Consider the following 21987-nt stretch of genomic DNA (forward strand, 5'->3'; position numbering starts at 1 on the left):
ATATTTAGTGCATGTACAATGGGCCACTTACAAAAATGGCAAAGTGGACTTCTGATTTCAAATTTACAACTGCCTCAATGAGGCCAAAGGAGACTCAAATTCATAATGCAAAAGATCTAAACTAAGATCCAAGCAAATTACAAGTACCAAGTAGGCCAAAAAAGACCAATATCTGAAAGTATAATATCCACTCAAAATATTTGCAAAATGATCATATAGATTATGAATGTAGACAAAAGAATTATGCACTTTCAAAAAAAAAGGCACCTGAAAAGGAGGTCGTATGAGCCCAAATGAAGTTGCAAAATAGAGGATTGGACAGGTACAACTGAGACAATCCAAAAATTCTGAAAAACTTGTGCACCAAAATCAAAAAATAACCACACCACTACAAAGAGCACGAAAAATTAGTCCAAATAAAAAAAAAGTGCACCCAAAAAGGAGCAAAATTGGGCAAGTTATGAGCCTCCAAAGTTGACCCAAAAAACCAAACTACTCAACGGAGAGGGGTCTAAAATTTTCAAAATAATGCTGACATCAGCAAAGCACTGTGTTAAATTTGATGGTCGTATGACCCTCAAAATGGTCATTGCACCCCTTGGCTAATCGTGCAGAAAAGGCTAATGTGGTGCTGACTAAGTAGATGACGTGTCAAAAATTTTTCCACAAGCCAGTGGCCTCTTGCCACATGGTGGGTGTGGTATGCCGAGGTAATTCACTGGCGGGACCTGACGGGTGGTCGGTGGCCGGTTACTGGCAGGCTGTGTCGGAGCTAGTGGGCAGTAGCATTGCTGGAACTGGTGGCCAAGGCTGGTCGCCAGTGGTTAGAGCCCGAGCCGATGGAAGTCAGCTTCGGTGGGGCCGTCGGAGAAGGCTCTGCAATGGGGTCATCAATGGCCGAATCTGTGGAGGCCACCTGGGCCGAAAGGTGGTGTGAAGGACGTAGAGACCAGGAAGGCAAAGAGGAGATCGTCGACGTAGTGTGGGCTGACAGGAAGTTGGTCGGAGCTCGGACGTCGATAGAGAGAGGTAGTACGATGGTGGTCAGTAGGCAGTATGGCCCTATGGTCTGCACAGAGTATGACCCCTATAAGAAAAGTTGTTTGGTACAATGTGGTTCGGGGTGGGGTTAATTAACCTCACCGAAACCCAAAAAATAACCTCCCTTTTTTTTTAATTTTGCCAAAAATAAAAATAAAATTTGTGCAGAAGGTAAAAACAATATTTATTTTTAAAATAAATTCGTACAATATTTACCTCAATAGGCGAATTTTTTCCTCCAAGCCTGAAAATCAATTTCCTCCAAAATAGGTCGAGTTTATACTCAATTTTTATGGAAACAGCCTTCCGGACGCAATGGTGAGGTAAAAAATGCTCTAGGATGCCTCCGAAATGCGCAGTACCTTAGCTCCGAAAATTGAAGCCTCCCAAGATGTCTCCCAAAACTAATCAATGAAGCCCCAATGGCTCTGATACCATGTGAGATTTTGCTAAGACCAAGGGAACAATGAAAAGAACAAAAGAGAGACAAAAAGATGACAAGAACAAATTGTATTCTCATCAATATGCAAATGATCAACTAGATTAACCAATACAATGAATATGGGTCTGCTTATATAGGCAAGGCCATATGGATATGTGAGCACACAATCATGACATGTGGCTCAATGAGAAACAAGGGTAGGTAAGAAAAAGTAGGGGTAGGTGGGAGAAATTATATAATATTCCACAAGAGGTGGATGACCCACCGAATGTGGAGTGTAATAGCAAGATAATACCACAAAAGGTGGAATTTCTCCTACAAGATACATCCCAATGTGCACACTTCCCTAAGTGTCTCATATCCAAACTATGATGAGATGCATTATCCTAAGTTAACTTAAGTAAAGTGTAATAATATCCATGATGAATAATTATTTACACCTGTGTAGGAGAAAAAGTGACACTAAGCAAACATGCCCTAATCTCACTTTCAACCACACACTTGTGGAATACGAAAGAGCCTAGAGGTATCACACAATTGGCTACTTCTTTTTGTGGAAGAGAGAGCCACAGGCTACCTATTAGGATTTCTATTCCTTTGTTGCAAATGATAGATAAAATGATGCAAGTTCAATCCCTAACCCCAAAGTGCAAGTATGAACTAATAACAAGATTGCAAAATTGAACTTAAATAATGGAAAGTTGTAAACACAAGGACAAGATAAGAATGTAAATGCGTACTCGGTGTTAAAATATGAATGAAAATGTTCGGGACGGGGGCGTGGGCGCCACTGTCCTGATTCTGATCCTGAAACTGCTGTTTTGCAACTTCAAAAGCTGTCGGAAATGCTGAAACTTGCTATGTGACATAGGGACCAGGGCACCCAGTGCCCCTGTCCTAGCAAGACCAGGGCGCCCCATGCCCCTATCCTGGTCTTTTGCTCTGAAAATTGGTGTGGAGTGCTGTCTCGGCCTGCTTTTCCCAGATCTGCAACTTGCGGTGTCGTCTGAATCCCAAAACCTGCACTTATATCTGAAAAGGGTATGGTGGGTAGCTATATAGGGTTTTGCCTTAGTCAAACCCCCGCTTCGGTGATTTCCACCTCCACAAATAGCCAAGTTGTATTGTAAAAGTAATGTGTGTGCAGACCTTGTGTGTGTGCAAGATCCTAAAATGCAAGTAAGCAAACTAGAGCAACCTAGAAAGTAAACCCTAATTGCTTGTAAATGATAATGTAAATGCTCCAAATCAAGATGCAAAGTGATCTAAAGCATGAATACAAATGATATAATGAGGCTTATGCAAAGACATGAAAACAACATGAAATCATACCCAACCCCAAGGGAGGGGTACAAGCCAATCTTCAGTCGGTGATCCCTTATTGCTCTTAAATGCCTTCAAAGCCCTAAATGGATGAATGAAATTGATGAATGCTTGATGGATGGATGTTGAATGTTGTTGAAGTCTTCAAAGATCTTCTCTTTTGCTACATAGAAGGTCCTTGAAAACCAAAAATCCGGATCCTTTCAAATGAAGAAAGAGAGCTCTTATATATGAAACCCTAGGTCTTAATTTCAACTTTTGGCCGACCTAGAGATTGAATCTCCCGCCAATTTCTTGGGGTTAAGCTTTATTTTATGATTGGATCGCGCTCCCAAAATTTCGGGAAAAATGTCTGGGACCGTGTGCACTCCGGGCGCCACGGTCCCGACAACTTTTCACCAAATTTTCAGGGCCGTTGGATATGATGATTTTAGAGCGAATCCCGAAGTTACAGGTGATTTCGAGATGTTTTGACCCCCGAAATCAAGCCCCCAAGTTCAAAATAGGACCTAATTAGGGTTTTTGATTAAATGATGTATTGGAGGAATAAATTGAAAGGGGCACACTTTAATGAAAGGGCCCAACTTTATGATATGGGAGATGATAAAATAGGACCTTAGACCTAATTAATTTAATTAATTAAGTGCTAAAGGGGAAATGCAATGCAAAATGCAAAATGCGCCAAGGCGGGTGCTAAACTAGGTGTGAAATTGTACCACCCTAGCAAGTGCGTACAATTTACGATGCTACAACACCAACATTTCTTAGTAAATTATAATATTAAGTTGTTGGTTTGATTCACATTATATTATATTGTTTAAACCTTTGCTTATAGAACTACATTTATTAACATTTTAATATTTGGTTTCTTTTTTTCTTTCAAAAATATTAATGTTGCATTTTAATCATTAAATTTTCTAAATATAAATTATTATTAACAATTTTATAGTTGAAGTATGTGTGTGAGAGAGAGAATTAAACTAAAAACTTGCTATTATAATATTAAGAAATACTAAAAATTTTTAAAATATTATTATAAATACTTGAAGAATATAATATTATAAGCAAATTATTTAAATTGCATATTTGTATATATGTTTGTGAATGAGAAGAAAAATGTTAACTTGCATGGTTTGAAGGCAATTGTGTGTGCTTGTCCTTGAAAATATAGGCTCATAATGTCCAACAGTTGGATTTGTGTCATGAAAAAGAATTGATATTGTAGCATGGCATGCATCTTTATTGAAATGCAAATATATTTTTTTGTGTGTCAATGACCATATGCATATGGGTACATTTAACCAATGTGATAACCAGTGGACACAAAATGTATCACCCCAAAGTCTAACCTCAACACTGGCATTCATTTCTATTGTTGAAAGCCTCATTCTACATACATATGTATTTTTGTCTTGTATATTATGCATATCATAAAGTATTGTTGGATGTAATTCATGTTCAAAAGAGTTTAAAGATATAGGACAACCATTGTGAAGACAATGCAATAAATGGTCTACAAGACCATTACGTAGTTCATTTGGTGTATATCTAGAATGAAACAAGACATGGATTGTGTCAAATAAACAATCACCAACTTTGTAGTTGAATGAGTCAATTTGGAAACAATGTACTATGTCTAAAGCCTCGTCAATTGATACCATATCTTGTTGGTAGTCTAATTTGTATGTTTCTACTGTAATTGGGTTTTCTAATGCATTTTGTTCGTTTGGACTATTGTTTGTAGGCATTTTACTAAACTAGTTAACCAATATAAGAAGGTTTCTATCCGTGGTCGTGCTAACTTAGAAATATGGAATATCTACAAACAAAGAAGAAAGCAATTATGTCTGAAGAACTAAACAAGCAACAAATTTAAGAATTTATTACTCAGCTTGACCAGTAATCATGTGCAAACTAGAACATTGCCCCATGTAAAAGATAGCCTGCAAGACAAAAGCACAATTACATTGTCAAATCATTTGACAATATTTTCTTTTGCTTGACCTATGAAGATGTCCTACTGGTTGTGCTTGTCATAGTTAAGTCTATTGATAAACCAAATGGACGCATCAATCAGGACAAATTCAAGACCAACTTGTGGGAAAGAAAATTGTCTTAAATAGTTTTTTATTGTTGTTTGGCTACTTGTGCATGAAATTTTATTTTGCTTAATCTTTCATTATGATGATGGAATACTTAACTAGGTTTGTCCTAGTAACCAACTTTGTCCTATTGCTACTTTGGGATTCAAACCCAAATTGAGAGAGTTGTTGATAAAATACAATACCATAAAATGCATAATGTTTAAAGAAAGGCCAAATTTATAAATTGAATCAAATGACAACTCTAAAATTTATGTATTTCTGAAATAGTGCAACAAGAATTAAAGAAATCCTAGTTTATATGTAATAATTTTGAACAATCGTAAAAACAAGCAAATTATGCTAGTAGATGCCAACATGGCATTCAAATTGACAACATTATTATGATTAAAATACCAAGTTCAACATTTGTAATTCTAAAAGACATGAACTCTCAACTTCAAGAAAAAAAATTGAAAAAGAATTCGTCGAGAAAAGGGAATTAAAGACTATGTTATAACATTGAAAAGGAAAAGAGAAGTACACACATCCCTATACAAGAAATTATTGTACCTATTTCATGGCAAATTCCTTAGCTTTTGTTTCAATTTGTAGTTGGAGCAAGTGGTTTCTGATTGTTATCAACTTCTCTTTTCTGAACTTGCAAAATTAAGAAAACTAAAATGTTAATTATAGAATTTTGCAAGTAGTTGAAATATGAATACGTAGAGCTTTGTGAGTCAGGCCTTTATATACGTAAGACAATAAGTTGCAAAGATTATAATAAAGAGCTATTAGCTAACATTCTAAAAAACTTCATGCATTTTTGAATAAAGAGGTTTGTAATTATGTACATTACAGTGAGAAAGGAGGGGGAATAAGGAGCACGCAAGGTTTTCTAAATGAATGCTTATGTTTGATAATAAAGAAAGAACAAACACTGCATACACAATATTGTAAATTGAGTTAATTATTTTATTGGACCATTTTTCAATTCAACTTCAACCTTAGACAACGTACCTTGCAAACATGTATAAACAAAATTTGAAATAGTATCATACATTCACTTTAGTAAATACTTTAGTAAAATAGTTGTGTTTTATCTATTTCAATTTCTAGCGATTTTTAGAATTAACCAAGATTTTTTCCTTCAAACATAGCTATATTTTGTGCCAAAAAGTATTCCAGGACATAGAAATGCTAGGTGACATTGGTATCACCTGATATGAAGTAACTCAAAATTTCATTTTGCATATTCCGCTAGTGCTGGTTTGAAGAATAATTATGCCATTAGGAAGCAAAGAGTTTCTTGTCAAAAAATGTAAAGGATTCAAAAGCTCATACACAGTTTTTTACCATGAGCTCTTTAGTTAACTATAATGGATTGTGGAAATATCATGTCTTTAAATAATGATGTTCTTCACTTGATCAAACTCTGAGATTTTATTAAAGCATAAAATAAAAATTAAAACCAGAACATCAAACTGATGACAAATGCAAATTTGAACTTGCAGTACACTTCATTATAGAGATGGGGATATTAATTCTACCAAATCCAACTCTTACATTCACAATAAACATTTAATCTGAGGCATGCTTTCATCGCCCATGATAAAAAAAACTCAATTGCATTTAGATCTATTCCTAACTAACCATTCCTTATATCTTAAAGGTATTCTACTAAACTAAATGTAAAGATTATTTTAGAAAATAAATATTTAGGGGTACAAGTATGGATCTGTGTCGCACCTAGAGCTAATCTATGTGATCCGACCATAAGGGTTCCAGCCGGACTAATGTGACAGTCACGTGGCGCCGACGTGGCAAAGGGGTTCTAGTCAAAAGGGCTCCAGCTGGAACCCCTTTGCTATATAAGCTAAAAAAAAGGCTTTTTGCCTCATTTTGCACTAACTAGCTTAGATTTTAGCAGTTGAGGAGAAGAAGGGAGCAAAGAAATTAGTGTTAATATATTAATGTTTTAGCTTTTTTCATAATTTTGTATAGTTTATTAGTTTTTTAGTTTTTTAATGCTTATTAATATATTAATTTTTAAAAAAATTAATGCTTAATAAAATATTGGTTTTAAAATTATTTAATGGTTAAAATATTTTAATGCCTAATTATTTATAAATGTTGTACACATATATAATTAGATGTTAAAATGATTTCCTATGACCCCTTAGCACATACTAGGACCTCTTAAGACATTTAGGAGAACTTAGTACATCCTAGGACCTTTTAAGACATCATACAACCCCTTAGTACATCTTATGAGCTATTAAGACATGAACAACCCCTTAATTTATCATAAAACATCGTGTAACCCCTTCAATGTATCCTAGAATGTATAACATAAGACCCTATATGACACCATAAGAACCCTTAAGACACCTTATGTCTGTAACAACCCCTTATGACCTTTAATGACTCCTTAAGACCCCTTTGTTGGTGTAGGTTTTTTATTTTCCTTATGTTAGGGGGTATTTATTTTTCCTACACATATATTATTTAAGCTTGCTTAGGTTAATAGGAGTGGTTTATATGAGTACACGTGGTGAAATACTTCAGCTACATGTGTAACTCTCCACCTCACATGGGTAGTTGAGTTACACACCCTCTTTTGGCTTTTTGTGCCACCTCTCATAACCACTATTTTGTCATTTCCTAAGTGGGTTATGGAGTAGATGGGTTTCTCACCCTCTTTTGGCCTTATGTGCCAACTTTCTCAAATCCTTCCCTATCTTCTTGTAAAGAGGTTATGCCACATGTTTTTCCATTTACCAAGAAGGTAAAACCTCCCACTTTTTATGGGGAATAGGAGTTAATGCATCGCTTGGATGTATATGCTTATATTTTTCTATATAATAAGCACCATACTCTCACCTTCACTAGTTCAATGATAGCTCGATGAGAGTCTTTTCCAAATTCTCTTCTTTGTCCCTATTTTTCTCTCATATCAGAATTATCTTCAATCAACTATTTTGATCTCTGATCATATGTTGCTTGGGGAGTTGCATGTTATCTACAACCGACATCAGATCTTGGCTCGATTCTCGCTTCTCGCAGAATCTAACACCCTTATGGCCCCTAATGATCCTTATTGATCCCATATGACCCCATAGGATCATCTAGTGTCATAAGGGGTCATATGGTGTCATTAGGGTTCATATGGGGTCCTAAGGGGCTACACATGTGTTAGAACACATTTGTGGCCCCTTAGGTTAGAACACTATAAGACGTCATATGGTGTCCTAAAAGTTATGTTGCACCTACTAGGACGTTAAAAGGGGTCATATGGGGTCACACATGTGTGTCTCCTTAGGACCCATATGACCCCTAACGACACCATAAGACCCCTTAGGACACTATATGGCCCCATAGGATCATATAGTGTCCTAAGGGGTCATATGGGGTCCTAAGGGGCCACACATGTGACCCCTTAAGAACCCATATGACCCATTTTAACATCCTAGTAGGTGCAATATAACTTTTAGGACACCATATGACGTCGTATAGTGTTCTAACCTAAGGGGCCACACATGTGTGACCCCTTAGGACCCCATATGATGTCTTTAAAGTACTAGTACATAGAACATACCTCTTAGGACACCATATGACCCCATAGGGTCATATAATGTCATACGAGGTCATATGGGTCACATATGTGTTAGAACACGTGTGAACCACTAGGACCCCATATGACCCCTTTTAAAGTCCTAGTAGGTACAACATACCCCTTAGGACACCATATGACCCCATAGGGTCATATACTATCCTAAGGGGTCATATGGAGTCCAAAGGGGACATGGATGTGTTTTAACACGTGTGACCCCTTAGGACCCCATATGAACCCTTTTAAAGTCCTAGTAAGTACAACATACCTCTTAGGACACCATATGACCCCATAGGATCATATAGTGTCCTCAGGGGTCATATGGGGTCCAAAGGGGCCATGGATGTGTTTTAACACGTGTGACCCCTTAGGACCCCATATGACCCCTTTTAACATCCTAGTAGGTGTAAAATACCTATTAGGACACCATATGATGTCATAAGGTCATATAGTGTCTAAAGGGGTCATATGGGGTACTAAGGGGTCACACATGTGTTAGGACCCCATATGACCTCTTTTAAAGTCCTAGTAGGTACAAAAGACCTTTTAGGACACCATATAACCCCATAGGTTCATATAGTGTCTTATGGGATCCTAAGGGGTCACACATGTGTCACCCATTAGGATGCCATATAACCCCTTTTAAAGTCCTAGTAGGTACAACATACCCCTTAGGAAACGATATGTATCCTAAGGGTCCACACATGTGTTATAACACGTGTGAGCCCTTAGGACCCCCTATGATCCCTTTTAAAGTCCCAGTAAGTAAAACATGCCTCTTAGGAGACCATATCACCCCACAAGGTCATATAGTGTTCTAAGAGGTCATATGGTGTCCTTAGGGGTCATATGGGGTCCTAAGGGGGAAAACATGTGTAGAACATGTGTGGCCTCTTAGAACCCCATATGACCCCTAAGGACACCATGTGTGGCCCCTTAGGACCCCATATGACCCCATAGGATCATATAGTGTCCTAAGGGGTCATATGGGGTCCAAAGGGGTCATGGATGTGTTTTAACATATGTGATCCCTTAGGATCCCATATGACCCCTTTTAACATCCTAGTAGGTGCAACATACGTCTTAGAACACCATATGATGGGTCATATAGTGTCCTATGGGGTCATATGGGGTACTAAGGGGTCACAACACATGTGTGACCCCTTAGGACCCCATATGACCTTTTTTAAAGTCCTAGTAGGTACAAAAATACCTCTTAGCTAGTAGGCACACCATACCTCTTAGGACTCCATATGACCCCATAGGCTCATATAGTTTCGTATGGGGTCACATGGGGTCTTTATGGGTCACACATGTGTTAGAACACATGTGTCATCCCTTAGCACCCCATGTGACCCCTTTTAAAGTCCTTGTAGGTACAACATACCCATTAGGACACCATATGACCCCACATGGTCATATAGTGTCCTAAGGGTTCATATGGGTTCCCAAGGGGCCACATATGTGTGACCCCTTAGGACCCCATATGACCCCTTTTAAATTCCTAGAAAGTACAACATACCTCTTAGGACACCAATGACCCCATAGGGCCATATAGTGTCTTAAAGGGTCATATGGGGTCCTAAGGAGCCACAGATGTGTTCTACCACATGTGTAACCCCTTAGGACCCCATATGACTATGTCACCCCTTAGGACCTCATATGACCCCTCTTAAAGTACTAGTAGGTACAACATACCTCTTAGGATACCATATAACCCCATAGGACCATATAGTGTCATATGGGGTCATATGGGATCACACATGGACCCCATATGACCCCTTTTAAAGTCCTAGTAGGTACAAAATACCCCTTAGGACACCACATGACCTCATAGGGTCATATAGTGTCCTAATTGATCATATGGGGTCCTAAGGGGCCACACATGTGTTATGACATATGTGTGACCCCATATGGCCCCTTTTAAAGTCCTTGTAGGTACAATGTAAGGTCAAATGGACACCACATGACCCCTTAGGACACATGTGTGGCCCCTTAGGACCCCATATGACCCCTTTTAAAGTCCTAGTAGGTACAACATACCCCTTAGGACCCCATATGACTGCTTAGGATACCATAGGGTCATATAGTGTCTTAAGGGGTCATATGGGGTCCTAAGGGGCCACACATACATTTTCTAACACATGTGTGATCCCTTAGGAAACCATAGGGACAGATGGTGTTCTAAGGGGTCATGTATGGGGCCATATGACCTCTTTAAAAGTCATAGTCGGCACAAAATAACCCCTAGTACATGGACGAACCCTTAATACATCCTAGGAAATCTTTTGACCCCTTTTAGCATCTTACCATTTATAACTATAGAGACTCAAAATTGGTCATCACTCCTACGTCACTAAACCAATTTTTAACATGTCTTCTATGTTGCATTTGATCTTCATCATAAGTTGACATTGTTTCATTCATAACATAAGACCCCATACAACACCATAAGACCCCTTATGATTGTAAGGACCTCTAATGATACCTTAAGACCTCTTATGACTCCTAATGACCCCTACTAACCCTATTTGACCCCATAGGATCATCTAGTGTCATAAGGGGTCATATGTGGTCCTTAAGCACCACACATGTGTGGACCCTTAGGACCCCATATAACCCCTAATGACACCATATGACCCCTTAGGACATCATATGACCTCATAGGATCATATAGTGTCCTTAGGGATCATATAGGGTCCATATGACCCCTTTTAAAGTCCTAGTAGGTACAACATACCCCCCAGGACACCATATGACCCCATAGGATCATATAGTGTCCTAAGGGGTGGGTTCATATGGGTTCCTAAGGGGCCACACACGTGTGACCCCTCAGGACCCCATATGACCCCTTTTAAAGTCATAGTAGGTACAACATACCCCCTCGGATACCATATGACCCCATAGGATCATATAGCGTCCTAACGAGTAATATGGGGTCCTAAGGGGTCACACATGTGTGACCCCTTAGGAGCCCATATGACCCCATAGGATCATATAGCGTCCTAAGGGGTGCTAAGGGGCCACACATGTGTGACCCCTTAGGACCCCATATGACTCCTTTTAAAGTTCTAGTAGGTACTGTAGACACCCAAATTTGTCAACTTAATTAAATGAATATTTAGTATTTATTTGATTATTTAACCATCGATAAATAATTAATTAAATTAAAATTTAATTAATTCATCTTAAACCTCTTCTCTTATTAATTAAATAAATTATTCAATTTATTTAATTTAATTCATTTAACCATGTTCTAACAATTAATTAAATAAATAAAGCATATTTGTTTAATTAATCTCTCTCACATTTAAATAAATCAATATTTATTTAAATCTCTAAAACCCCCCACTTGCATTCTCCTACAAATGCAAGTTGCACAATTTTAGTCGAAATAAATTAATTTTATTTTAATTAAAATATCATTTTATCCTCACCCACTTGCTCACTAACTTTCTTCTAGACTCGTCTAACCCCTTCTAATTAGCCTAATCCCCCTCTTTAATCATTTGTACATTCCCAAACAAAGATCACTTCTCAAAAATGCCTCAAAGTTTTTGAAATGCATTAAAGGCTTTTATTTTTCAATAAGTTAACCCCCAAAGTCTTTCAAAGCCTTTATAGCTCTTACATAACCATTAATGGTTAGCTCAACCTCCCCACATGGTTAGAGACCTTCTCTCTAACTCAACCCTTATTTAACTCACGAGTCTCTTCAAACATTTATTGCTTTGACCATGGTTATCTCCATTAACTCTTGCACAAGAGTTTATCCATTGGATAAAAGATTTATCCACTAACTCAAGCCTAACCAAACCCTCCTAGGGTAACCCTCATGTCATCTCAAGCATTTAATGCTTCTTCCCTCTCCTCTCAAGCCATCTCATGGATCCCAAACCCATCAATCTTGATCCTTCACAAGTCCACTCAATCTTAGCCATTCAATCAACATTTTTCCCTATAAAAGGACCTCATTCCCCAAGCAAAAGAAGGAGGAGAGCATTAGAGCATTATTATTATAGTAAAATTCATATAGACATTAATTAAGAGCTTTCTCATAGAAAAACATTTACCCTTGCATAAGCATTTGTTTTCATTTACAACCATCTTAAATCTTCATATGGCATCCATGGATAGTGCTAAAAGCTGAGAGCTACATTCATTTGGGACTTGGAGAGGAGAGGAACAAGGAAGAGCCAAAATCATCAAGCATAAGGTGGGAGTATTAGAGTTGTCTGGTTCTTTATCTTCGTATTTGCTTTGTTAATAGTCTTTCTTGATATGCTTTGAAATGGATTCATTTTCATGTTATGCTTATGGTTGAAAGTTTACTAACATGATTTCTTCATTGTCCACTAATCATGTTTTGACAACATCAGGTACAACATACCCCCTAGTACATACTAGGAGTTATAAAGACCTGAACGATCCCTTAATTTCAATTATGAAAAAAGTACAAAAACTACAAATAATTACAAAAATCTTAAAATAAAGGTTTAATAAAATCTAATTAATATTTAGTTTAGTATAACATACTTAAAAAATTTGAAGCCTTCTAATATTAGATATTTATTTAATTGAAAAAAAATTAATATAACATATTGGAAAAAAATTGAAGCCTTCTACAAAAGTCTTTAAAAAAATTGAAAATCTTCATCACTTTATATAAAAAATGCCACTTTTATTTGCAAAAACAATTGATTTAATTCAAAAATGAATTATATTATTTCACACACCTTTATTTTCATATTTAAAAATAAATAAAATTATCCTTTGTATGGGTTTGAAGAGGCATGGTCGCTCAAATGACCAGTCGCGCCAACCTATAACGATCCGGCCGAAATGTCCTAAGTGGCCACCACATCACCAAATTTGACAGATTTATGAAACTTCTGACTTCTGCAACAAAATTCTACAAATAAATTCAATTTATTAAAAAAACAAAAAATACCCTTTTGTAGAGATCAAAGTCAAGAATCTACTCATATAATTGTTAAGAATGTTTTGATTAGATTTAATATATATTATTTGAAAAATACTACAAGTAGGTATTCTAATGTTTGATAAGAGGCTGGTTTGAAAAACAAAAATATTGAATCACCTCAAAAAAAATTGAAAAAAATATGGTTCACTAGAGGAGAGAGCCTTCTCCAAAAGGGTATTTTTTTTATTATCAAAAATTAAATAAACAAAATGTGGTGGGAGATAAATATTGTCAAACCCAAGTATGTTCGACTTTAAAATGTTATAATGAAGAAAATATACATCGAAAATTATTTATTTATTTATTTTTATGCATTGTATTTGTATGTTATCTATTAGAGATATCAAAATTAGAAAAAAATAAGTTGATTTATATTTTGTTTTTTGGTGGGAACTAAAACCCTTAATTTTCAGCAATAAAAAAATTGACTTTAATTTTCATCAAATTTTACACATTTCATCAGTTTACATCATCTTGAAATTCAAAATACAAATGCCGCTTTTATGGCATCAAAATTGAATAGTTATTGTTGTGTTAACGTTTTCCTTTATAAAAGTGTGACATGGGTTTGTACTTTTACCCTTAGGGGCCAGTGAAAACTATCACTCAAATATTTTAAAACGCTTGCAAAATACGAAATAAATAGCTCAAGAATACAATAACATGCACAAGAAATGGTCTCAACTAATTGGGAAAGATATTTTATCTTTGCTTCCAACAGCAAAACAAACCTTTAATCATATTACATTAATTGACTTCTTTTTTTCATATTCCCATTCAAGTATCCATTAACCAAGAGCCAACGAGAAAAAATACAATAATTTTTGCAAATGAAATACTATATACTCCAATGCTAACGTATGCCTAAATAAACCCCTAAAATCAACTCTAATTGGGTATTTAACTTTCCTTAGGGAAATAATATACAACACTAACAATTCCTTACAAATGTGAACTGATAGTCAATCTTCTTTGTTGGCATATTTGATAAGTGTAAAAGGAATACACACCATAGGAAAAATAATCATAGGTACGATTGAAAAGTTAAAAGAGAAACAAAAACTTTGGTTATGCTTTGTATATACAAAATACATGGTATTCACAATAGAAGCCTGGATAGTGAAATTTCATGAGCACAATCTTATCCTACATCTGACTATATTTGAGCATGATATGTTAAATAGTTTTGACATATGGTAGGTCTCTAGTCAATGACCTACTATACTCTTGCCATAATAAGCTCAGTGACCTCTAAATTATTAGCGTATTTTGTAACGACCTCTAAATTTCGATGTGTATGTGAATGCAGACAACTACTGACTGTCAAGTAGTTCAAGCTGTTGTGGTAGAAATGTATGCAAAACGTGGGAACATCTACAGGGCATGCTAAACAAAATGCCTAAAAGAAATGTGGTCTTATGGAATGCCATGATCACACGATATGTACATAATGCATTCCTTGAAAAGGCTTTAGAAAATTTCAAGAAAATGCAATCGACAAGTGTAAAGCCAAATTGCACAACCTTTGCTAACATCCTCCCCTCCTATGTACAACATAATAATAGTAGGGAGAATTCAGTAGGGCGAATAGGGTTTCTGTAGACACTGTCAAAAAGAAACTGAACACAATCCTTTGAAAACCAAAGACGGAAGCGCTAAGAAAACACAAAGTCCTTTCTACTACTGCCCTTGCATACAAATCTTAAGAAAAGAGTGAAAACTTACCTAGAAAAAGCAATGCAGTGTGTCTAATTACCGCAAGGTATTCATTAATACGTTTTTGTGCAACAAGTAGAATGCACCGTCATGAAAACTGTTGGTTTTTTAACCTAAATAAAATTGATGAAACTTGTACTGAGCATTTAATAAATAAATAAATGATATTAATGAAATCTGTACAACACTTACCGCGAGGACAGCTAAATTTTTTATTTTTTATTTTTATTAAAAATTATAATTGAAGTTAAAATATATAATTATATTTTTAAAATTAATTTAAGAAGTTTCAATTTTTCATATGATTGATTTAAATAAAATTTTAATTTAAACATATTTTTATTAATAATAGATGAAATTTTATTCCACCACTTCTAAAATCACATTACCTTGCTATTTTTTCTCGTTTCTATAACGTAAGTTCAAAGAAATTGATAGTTCCAAATAATTTCTATGTTTCTTCTTCTCCTATCTCTAATCTTCAGAATAATATTCCTATGACTTCCTCTCTTATGACTTAAATGTTTCCAATGACGAGCACAAATTGTGCATAATTTCTTTAGTTTCCTCCTCCTCATGACAATGGTTCAAAGAAGTTGACACTTCCAAGCAATTTCAATGTTTCTTCTTCGTGAGGGGTTAGATGATTCATGGGAAATAACATTTCCTTGCATTCGCAGTTGCTCCTCCATTCTGCTATTTATAATCTCATTTGCTTTCGGAGGCAAAGCACTTTCACAATTTCATAGTTGCTTATGAAAGCGGTATATATAAAGTTTTGAAGAGTTGTGATCTGAAGGAACTCGAGGAAACGCTGAATGGTTTGATGCTGGTCATCAATGTGATACACGAAGTGAGTTTGGAATCGACATCGAACGAGTTGGAGCCAAAAATTCAAGAGTTCCAAAAGAAGCTCCAACAGGCACCGAATTGGAAGAGAAGTTTAAATCCCTTCAACCACAGGCAGCTCACGGTAAGGAGATCACCAAATTTGGGCAAAATGTGGGCATTGAATCAAATTAAATTGTTGAATTGTTCCCAGGCTATGAAGGATTCTTTCTCCACCCAATTGAAAATTTTGTGTGAGTCAATACAAAATTTGACCTTGGAGCAAGAAATTCGTTTCAACAATGTAATCTCCAAATGCTGATTTTGCTGCGCAAATATGCGAGATTTTACAGTGGGATTGGGTACGCTGTCCACCCCGAGCTACTTGGGGGGATTCTAAAAGCATGTGATGGAATTGAAAAAGCTTATTTTGCAGGATGGAGTGGACATGGTTGGAGTTACAGCAATTGGCGGAGCAAGAAAATCAGCATGTGCTATAGCCCTTTGCCATCATCCTCAAATCCAAGGCACCGATAGCTTCTGTTCTGCATAAATCTAGCACGTTAATTGAAATAGTAAGGGGGACATTTCCCTCTAATGCCACGACCCCATAAAGCATAGATGACTGCATGCATAGTTATTTTTGGTTTATTGTAAGTGATTTGTTGGGTGTGTGAAAGGATTGTTCGGTACCTCTTCAATTTGATTGAGACCACCCTATGTCTTGGGGTCATTATTGAAATTTTTTCAGTATGGATACCCTTGTTTTCATCCGGTTGAACTTGGAGCATATTGGTTGTTATGGTGCGATGCTGTGAGAAAAAGAGAGAGTAAATTTGATAATCTTGTCTTATGATAATGTCCAAAACTCCCCCTCTTTACGGTCTTCTTGAAAGTACCATTGCTATGGGTTGTCTAGGAGCATATTGGTTGTTTTGGGTGTGTCTTAATGTTTTCCTTAATTGTGTTTGTTGTATATTAGAGTGTTCTAATGCTCTTTGATGTATCGTGGAGTCCAAAGCTTAGGGTTGTCGGAAGATCATTTATTGGGAGGTGAGTTTTCATTGGTTTTGGAAAGAAGTCTTCATGTGGAATTTGTGCAGCGTGATGTTTTTGTGACATAAGTGTTTGGAGGATTAGTATTCATTTGTTTACATTCTATTTGTTGTATTTCAATCATAAAGAATGTAATTTAATTTAAAAATGGCATTGTAGAGTTATTATAAATATGCAAGTTTGAGAATGTAATGGTCAAAATATATGGATTATGTGATGGTAAACAATTAAATAAAATATATAAACACTTTGTTTGTTGCACTAAGAAAATAACATCACAAATAATTGAGATAATTGAAATGATATTTTTTTAAACTATAGATGTAATTTATAGAGAAAATTTAAAATGCTATTTGTAGTATTGTTTGACAAATTTTATGTAAACAAAGTTATAAGGATTTGTTGAGATGACATTTTTTTAAAACTAAAATTAATTTTCCATATAAAATAATTTTAAATTAATGATTAAATCTTTATTTCTTTATAATTCATTTTTAATTTAAATCTAAATAAATGTATTTTATTTATATATATTTTTTAAATCCATTAAAAAAATAAAAATTATTGAAGTTAAATATTTTAAGAAGAAAAAGATAATTCTCCATGATCACAAATTCCTTCCCTTCAGTCCTCTAAACTCTTCCACTTCAAATCTGTAGCTTGCCTTTCTGGAAGACATTTCAGAAAAAAATACCGTTGTGATGTATTATCAAATAAATTACCTACTATAATAAGAAAATGGAATGTAGTTTCAAATTACCACCAAATGAAATACCCTCCCATAATTTTTTTGTTTAAAGGTCGTACCCTGTTATTCAACCATTTTCGAAAGCCTGTTGGGTTAAGGGGTGGAAGTTTAAGTATGCGGTTGTTCCCTACATTAAAAAATGGCGGGAGTGAAGCAAGCTCACTAGATTCTCTTCCATCCTCTGTTCTTGCAAGTTTCCTTCATTTGTCTCTACCTCAAAGACTTCAATGGAGGCAACTTCTCTGTTTCTTCCTCTCGAATCTTCCGCGTCATCAGTATTATTATCTCTAAGACTTTGAATTGACTTTGAATTCTTCCAATGGGAAGCACAAGTTGTGCATAATTGCTAAGTTTCTTCCCCCCTCATTGTTGAGATTGTTCAAAGAAATTGAGAGTTGCTCTTTCATTCTGCTATTTATACCTAGTCTCATCTACTGTCGGAGGCAGCAAAGCAATTTGACAATGGCTGAGCTGGTAGCGGGAGCTGCCGTGGGACTTGCCTTCACGGTCGTTTATGAAAGCGGTAAATCTCTGTATAAAGTTTTCAGAAGCAGTGATAAGAAGGAACTTGAGCAAACTGTGAGTGGTTTGTTGCCGATCCTGGACGAGATATGCGAAGTGAGTTTGGATCCGACATCGGACTCGTGGGTGCCAATAATTCAAGATTTCCATAAGAAGCTCCAACTGCAACAGAATCGCAAGCCAAGTATAATCCCCTACAAGAACGTAAATCACAAAAAGAATGTGGAGAAGGAGATCACCAAATTCGCGCAAAATGAGTGTGTGCCCAGAATAGCATTGAATCAAATTAAATTGCTGAATTCTTCCCAAAATATGAAGGATTCCGTGGAAACTTCGTGTGAATTAATAAGGAATTTAAGCATGCATCAAGAAATTGGTTTCAACACTGTAGACTCAAACTTGATGAAAAACATGCTGATTTTTCCAGGCAAATGTGTAAGATTTCACAGCAGGATAGGGAACTCTGTGCCCTTCCAGATACGCCGAGCTGCTTGGTGGGATTCGAGAAGCACGTGATGGAGTTGAAAAAGTTTGTATTGGAGGGCGGAGTGGACGTGGTTGGAGTTAAGCAATTGGCGGAGCTGGAAAATCAGCACTTGCTATAGCCCTTTGCCATCATCCTGAAATCCAAGGTACCAATTGCTTGTGCTCTATTTTTTGGGTCTTTCCATTTCAAGTGCATAGATGTAGCCAAAAAAAAACAAAAACTTAATTATTGTTACAGAGTTTTGTTGTAGTTTCGTTTTGCCCTTCTTTTATGATTGTATCTTCATCCGGAGTTTTACCCTATAGATTATCCTATCCTATTCAATGGAGGAAAGAACAATGTATATTGGGTTAGATTTTTTTTTTTTCTGTTAAAAGCAATGTAATCTTATATCCACTATTCTCATGATTTGCAGAGTTCTTCAAAAAGAGAGTAATATACATTGTCGTTTCAGAGAGCTCAGATCTCCTAAATATCCTCAAGACCATGTGGAGAAACATTGTTGGGGGGACACCACCTGATTTTAGAAATGTTGAGGACGCACACAACAAATTGCAATTGCAAATAAATTCAAGAAGAAATGAACCGATTCTGGTGGTATTGGATGACATTTGGCAGTTTTCTGACCTAAAAGAACTGTTATTCAAAGGGGAGCGATACATAACTATAGTAACCACCAGAGATAAAAAGACCATCCAGTCCATCCCACCATGGTTCAACAAAGGCCATTATCCTCTACCATCTTTGCAAGAGGAGCATGCTATTTCACTTTTTTGCCGCTATGCCTTTGAGTTTGGCATGTCTACCATTCCAGATACACATAATCAAGAACTGGTCAAACAGGTAGCCTACTACTCACAATAACAGCACGGTCTTCAATTGTCTTCCCCAGATCTAAATGCATGCTTAATCTAGCTTTATTAATGTGCAGGTACAAGAAGAGTGCAAAGGTTTGCCTCTAGCTCTTCAGGTAATTGGTAGCTCTCTGAATGGTGAGCCTGACCGTGTTTGGGAAGCTACTAGGGATGCGCTTGCAAGAGGAGAAGCTGCAGATGATAATCAAATAAATGTCCTTCTTAAGCGCTTGGAAACAAGCATAAATGTGCTGAGTCTTGGTGAAAAGCAGTGTTTTTTGGACCTAGCCGTATTCCCAAAAGGACAAATCATTCCTGCAGATGTATTGTTAGACATTTGGGTGTATGTCCGTCGAATGAGACCGCATGAAGCTGTTCTTCTTCTACAGAAATTTGCCGCTCGCCATCTACTAGACTTGAAGAGGGATCCCTAGGAAGATTGCTACTTATTTCAACTGTTTTCTACTTGTGCTTTATACTAGATTCGCTTGATGCAAAGGGTTTTCAGAAGAATTTTCAAAAGAAATGTTTAGCCTCACCATATAGTAGTTCGAATCTACTTGAATGATGTAGGTATAGATTTATTTTAAGGTTTGGGAATTGTGTGTTACTGATTTGCAGAGAAAGTCAGACTCTGCTCTGAGTTTCAAAACAAACTTCAACCGGAGGAAATCAAGTAGAATCCTTTTTTAATGTTATTCCCGGTTTCCAGGACAAGGGAAGGGATGGGGTTTTGAGGACAACAATTTAAAATAAGTAAAACAGCTCGATACATATATTTCCGGATAATAACAGGGGATAAAAATTGAAACAGGGAGTGGACGTTTTGCCCCCAAGGCACACTGAATTCATTTTTGACTCTCACCTGATTTCTTATAATAAGTTGTTTTCCTAACGTCTGATGCCAGGACCCCAGAAAGCAAAGACGACTGCATGAATAGTTATTCCATTTCCCAACATGATGTAATGAGACAGTTGGCTCTGTTTTTGACGGAGCGAGACGATAAGGATCGTCTTAGGAGGCTGTATATGCCTCAAAAGCAATCTGAATTTCCCCCAGAATGGCAAACAACTCAGATTGTTTCCATTCACAAAGGTAACGCCTGCAGCTACTCTTTTTTATTGTAATTCAAATATGCATGTGGTATTGCTCCTATCCAAAACATTGAAAATTCCTCATAGAATAGCATTGATTTCCAGGTTTGTTGGAATATATAGGGGCAATGGACACACAATGGCCCCAATTGGAATTCCCTGAGGTGAAAGATTTGGTTTTATATTTCACTACAAGTGAATATTGCAGTCCGACATTTTTGGACACAATGAAAAAACTCAAGGTTCTGATAATCCATAATGACAATGCAAAACGAGCCAAGATTATTGGACTGGCTGGTTTCCAAGAACTTTCTTAGCTTAAAACTCTGCATCTTGAAAAGCTGATAGTTCCTTCCCTACACGAGGACTGCAGAGCCTTAAAGAGTTTGCAGAAAATATATCCGAGTCTATGTGAAGGGCTTGGTAAGGATAAACTGTTCAACTTGCCAGCGCTTTTGGAATTTAATGTGGACCACTGCAGTGATCTGGAGGAGTTGTCGGCAGGAATCTGTTATTCAAAATCTCTGGAAATTTTGTCAATTACTCATTGCCATAGCCTTGCAAAGTTACCTGATGATTTGGGTAAGCTTGGATCACTTAAGGTGATAAGATTGTGTCAATCTCCAGGATTGAAAGCACTACCACTTTCCATCTGCAGTCTTGGAAATCTAGAATTGCTTAACATCTCATCCTGCATGGGTTTGAAGGTGGGCAGGAGAAAAGGCTCTGAATTGAAGAAAACCTTTCAATCATTAGCCCAAACGGCGTCTCTAAAAAAGGTGATCTGTGATGAGAATAATGAGCAGCTGTTCAGAAATAGCACCATGACTATGACTAGCCTTGAAGTTGAAGTTGTAAAAGAAGAATTCAATTTGAACTGGCTATTGACAGAATCTCAACCTTGCAGAAAAAGGAAAAGAGAAAACAGTGAGAATCAAGAATAGATGGTTTCTATGACAAGCAGAGCAGTTATTAAGAATAAGTGTTAATTATCTTGATAGTTATTTCTAAGTTCTTATATACAATGTAATTATATATATTAGTGCTTTTAGATAGTCATTTCCATGAGAGTTTATTTTGCATGATGTTGGAATGTTCTTGAAATTCCTCCAAGTTCTAGTCAAAGTGAACTTCTCTAAGAACTTGTATTGCAAGTTTGCTATAATCTGTTTTAGGATTTAATAATATATTGTGTAA

The 21987-nt window shown here is 36.4% G+C and overlaps 2 protein-coding genes across 2 annotated transcripts; both read left to right on the forward strand.

Annotated features, from left to right (window-relative positions):
• The first annotated feature begins 18128 nt into the window (after positions 1-18128).
• LOC131060234 (probable disease resistance protein At4g33300) lies at positions 18129-20393 on the forward strand. Its single transcript, XM_057993409.2, has 3 exons — positions 18129-18986; positions 19257-19684; positions 19773-20393. Exons 2-3 carry the CDS (start codon positions 19328-19330, stop codon positions 20127-20129), a joined length of 714 nt encoding a protein of 237 aa, XP_057849392.1. The 5' UTR covers positions 18129-18986; positions 19257-19327; the 3' UTR covers positions 20130-20393.
• A 268-nt stretch (positions 20394-20661) lies between these two features.
• Positions 20662-21734, forward strand: LOC131060241 (probable disease resistance protein At4g33300). The gene is made up of 3 exons (XM_057993415.1): positions 20662-20791; positions 20896-20954; positions 21108-21734. Exons 1-3 carry the CDS (start codon positions 20662-20664, stop codon positions 21732-21734), a joined length of 816 nt encoding a protein of 271 aa, XP_057849398.1.
• The last annotated feature ends 253 nt before the right edge of the window (positions 21735-21987 follow it).

This window comes from Cryptomeria japonica, chromosome 9, assembly GCF_030272615.1.
Source record: "Cryptomeria japonica chromosome 9, Sugi_1.0, whole genome shotgun sequence".
Classification (NCBI taxonomy): Eukaryota; Viridiplantae; Streptophyta; class Pinopsida; order Cupressales; family Cupressaceae; genus Cryptomeria; species Cryptomeria japonica.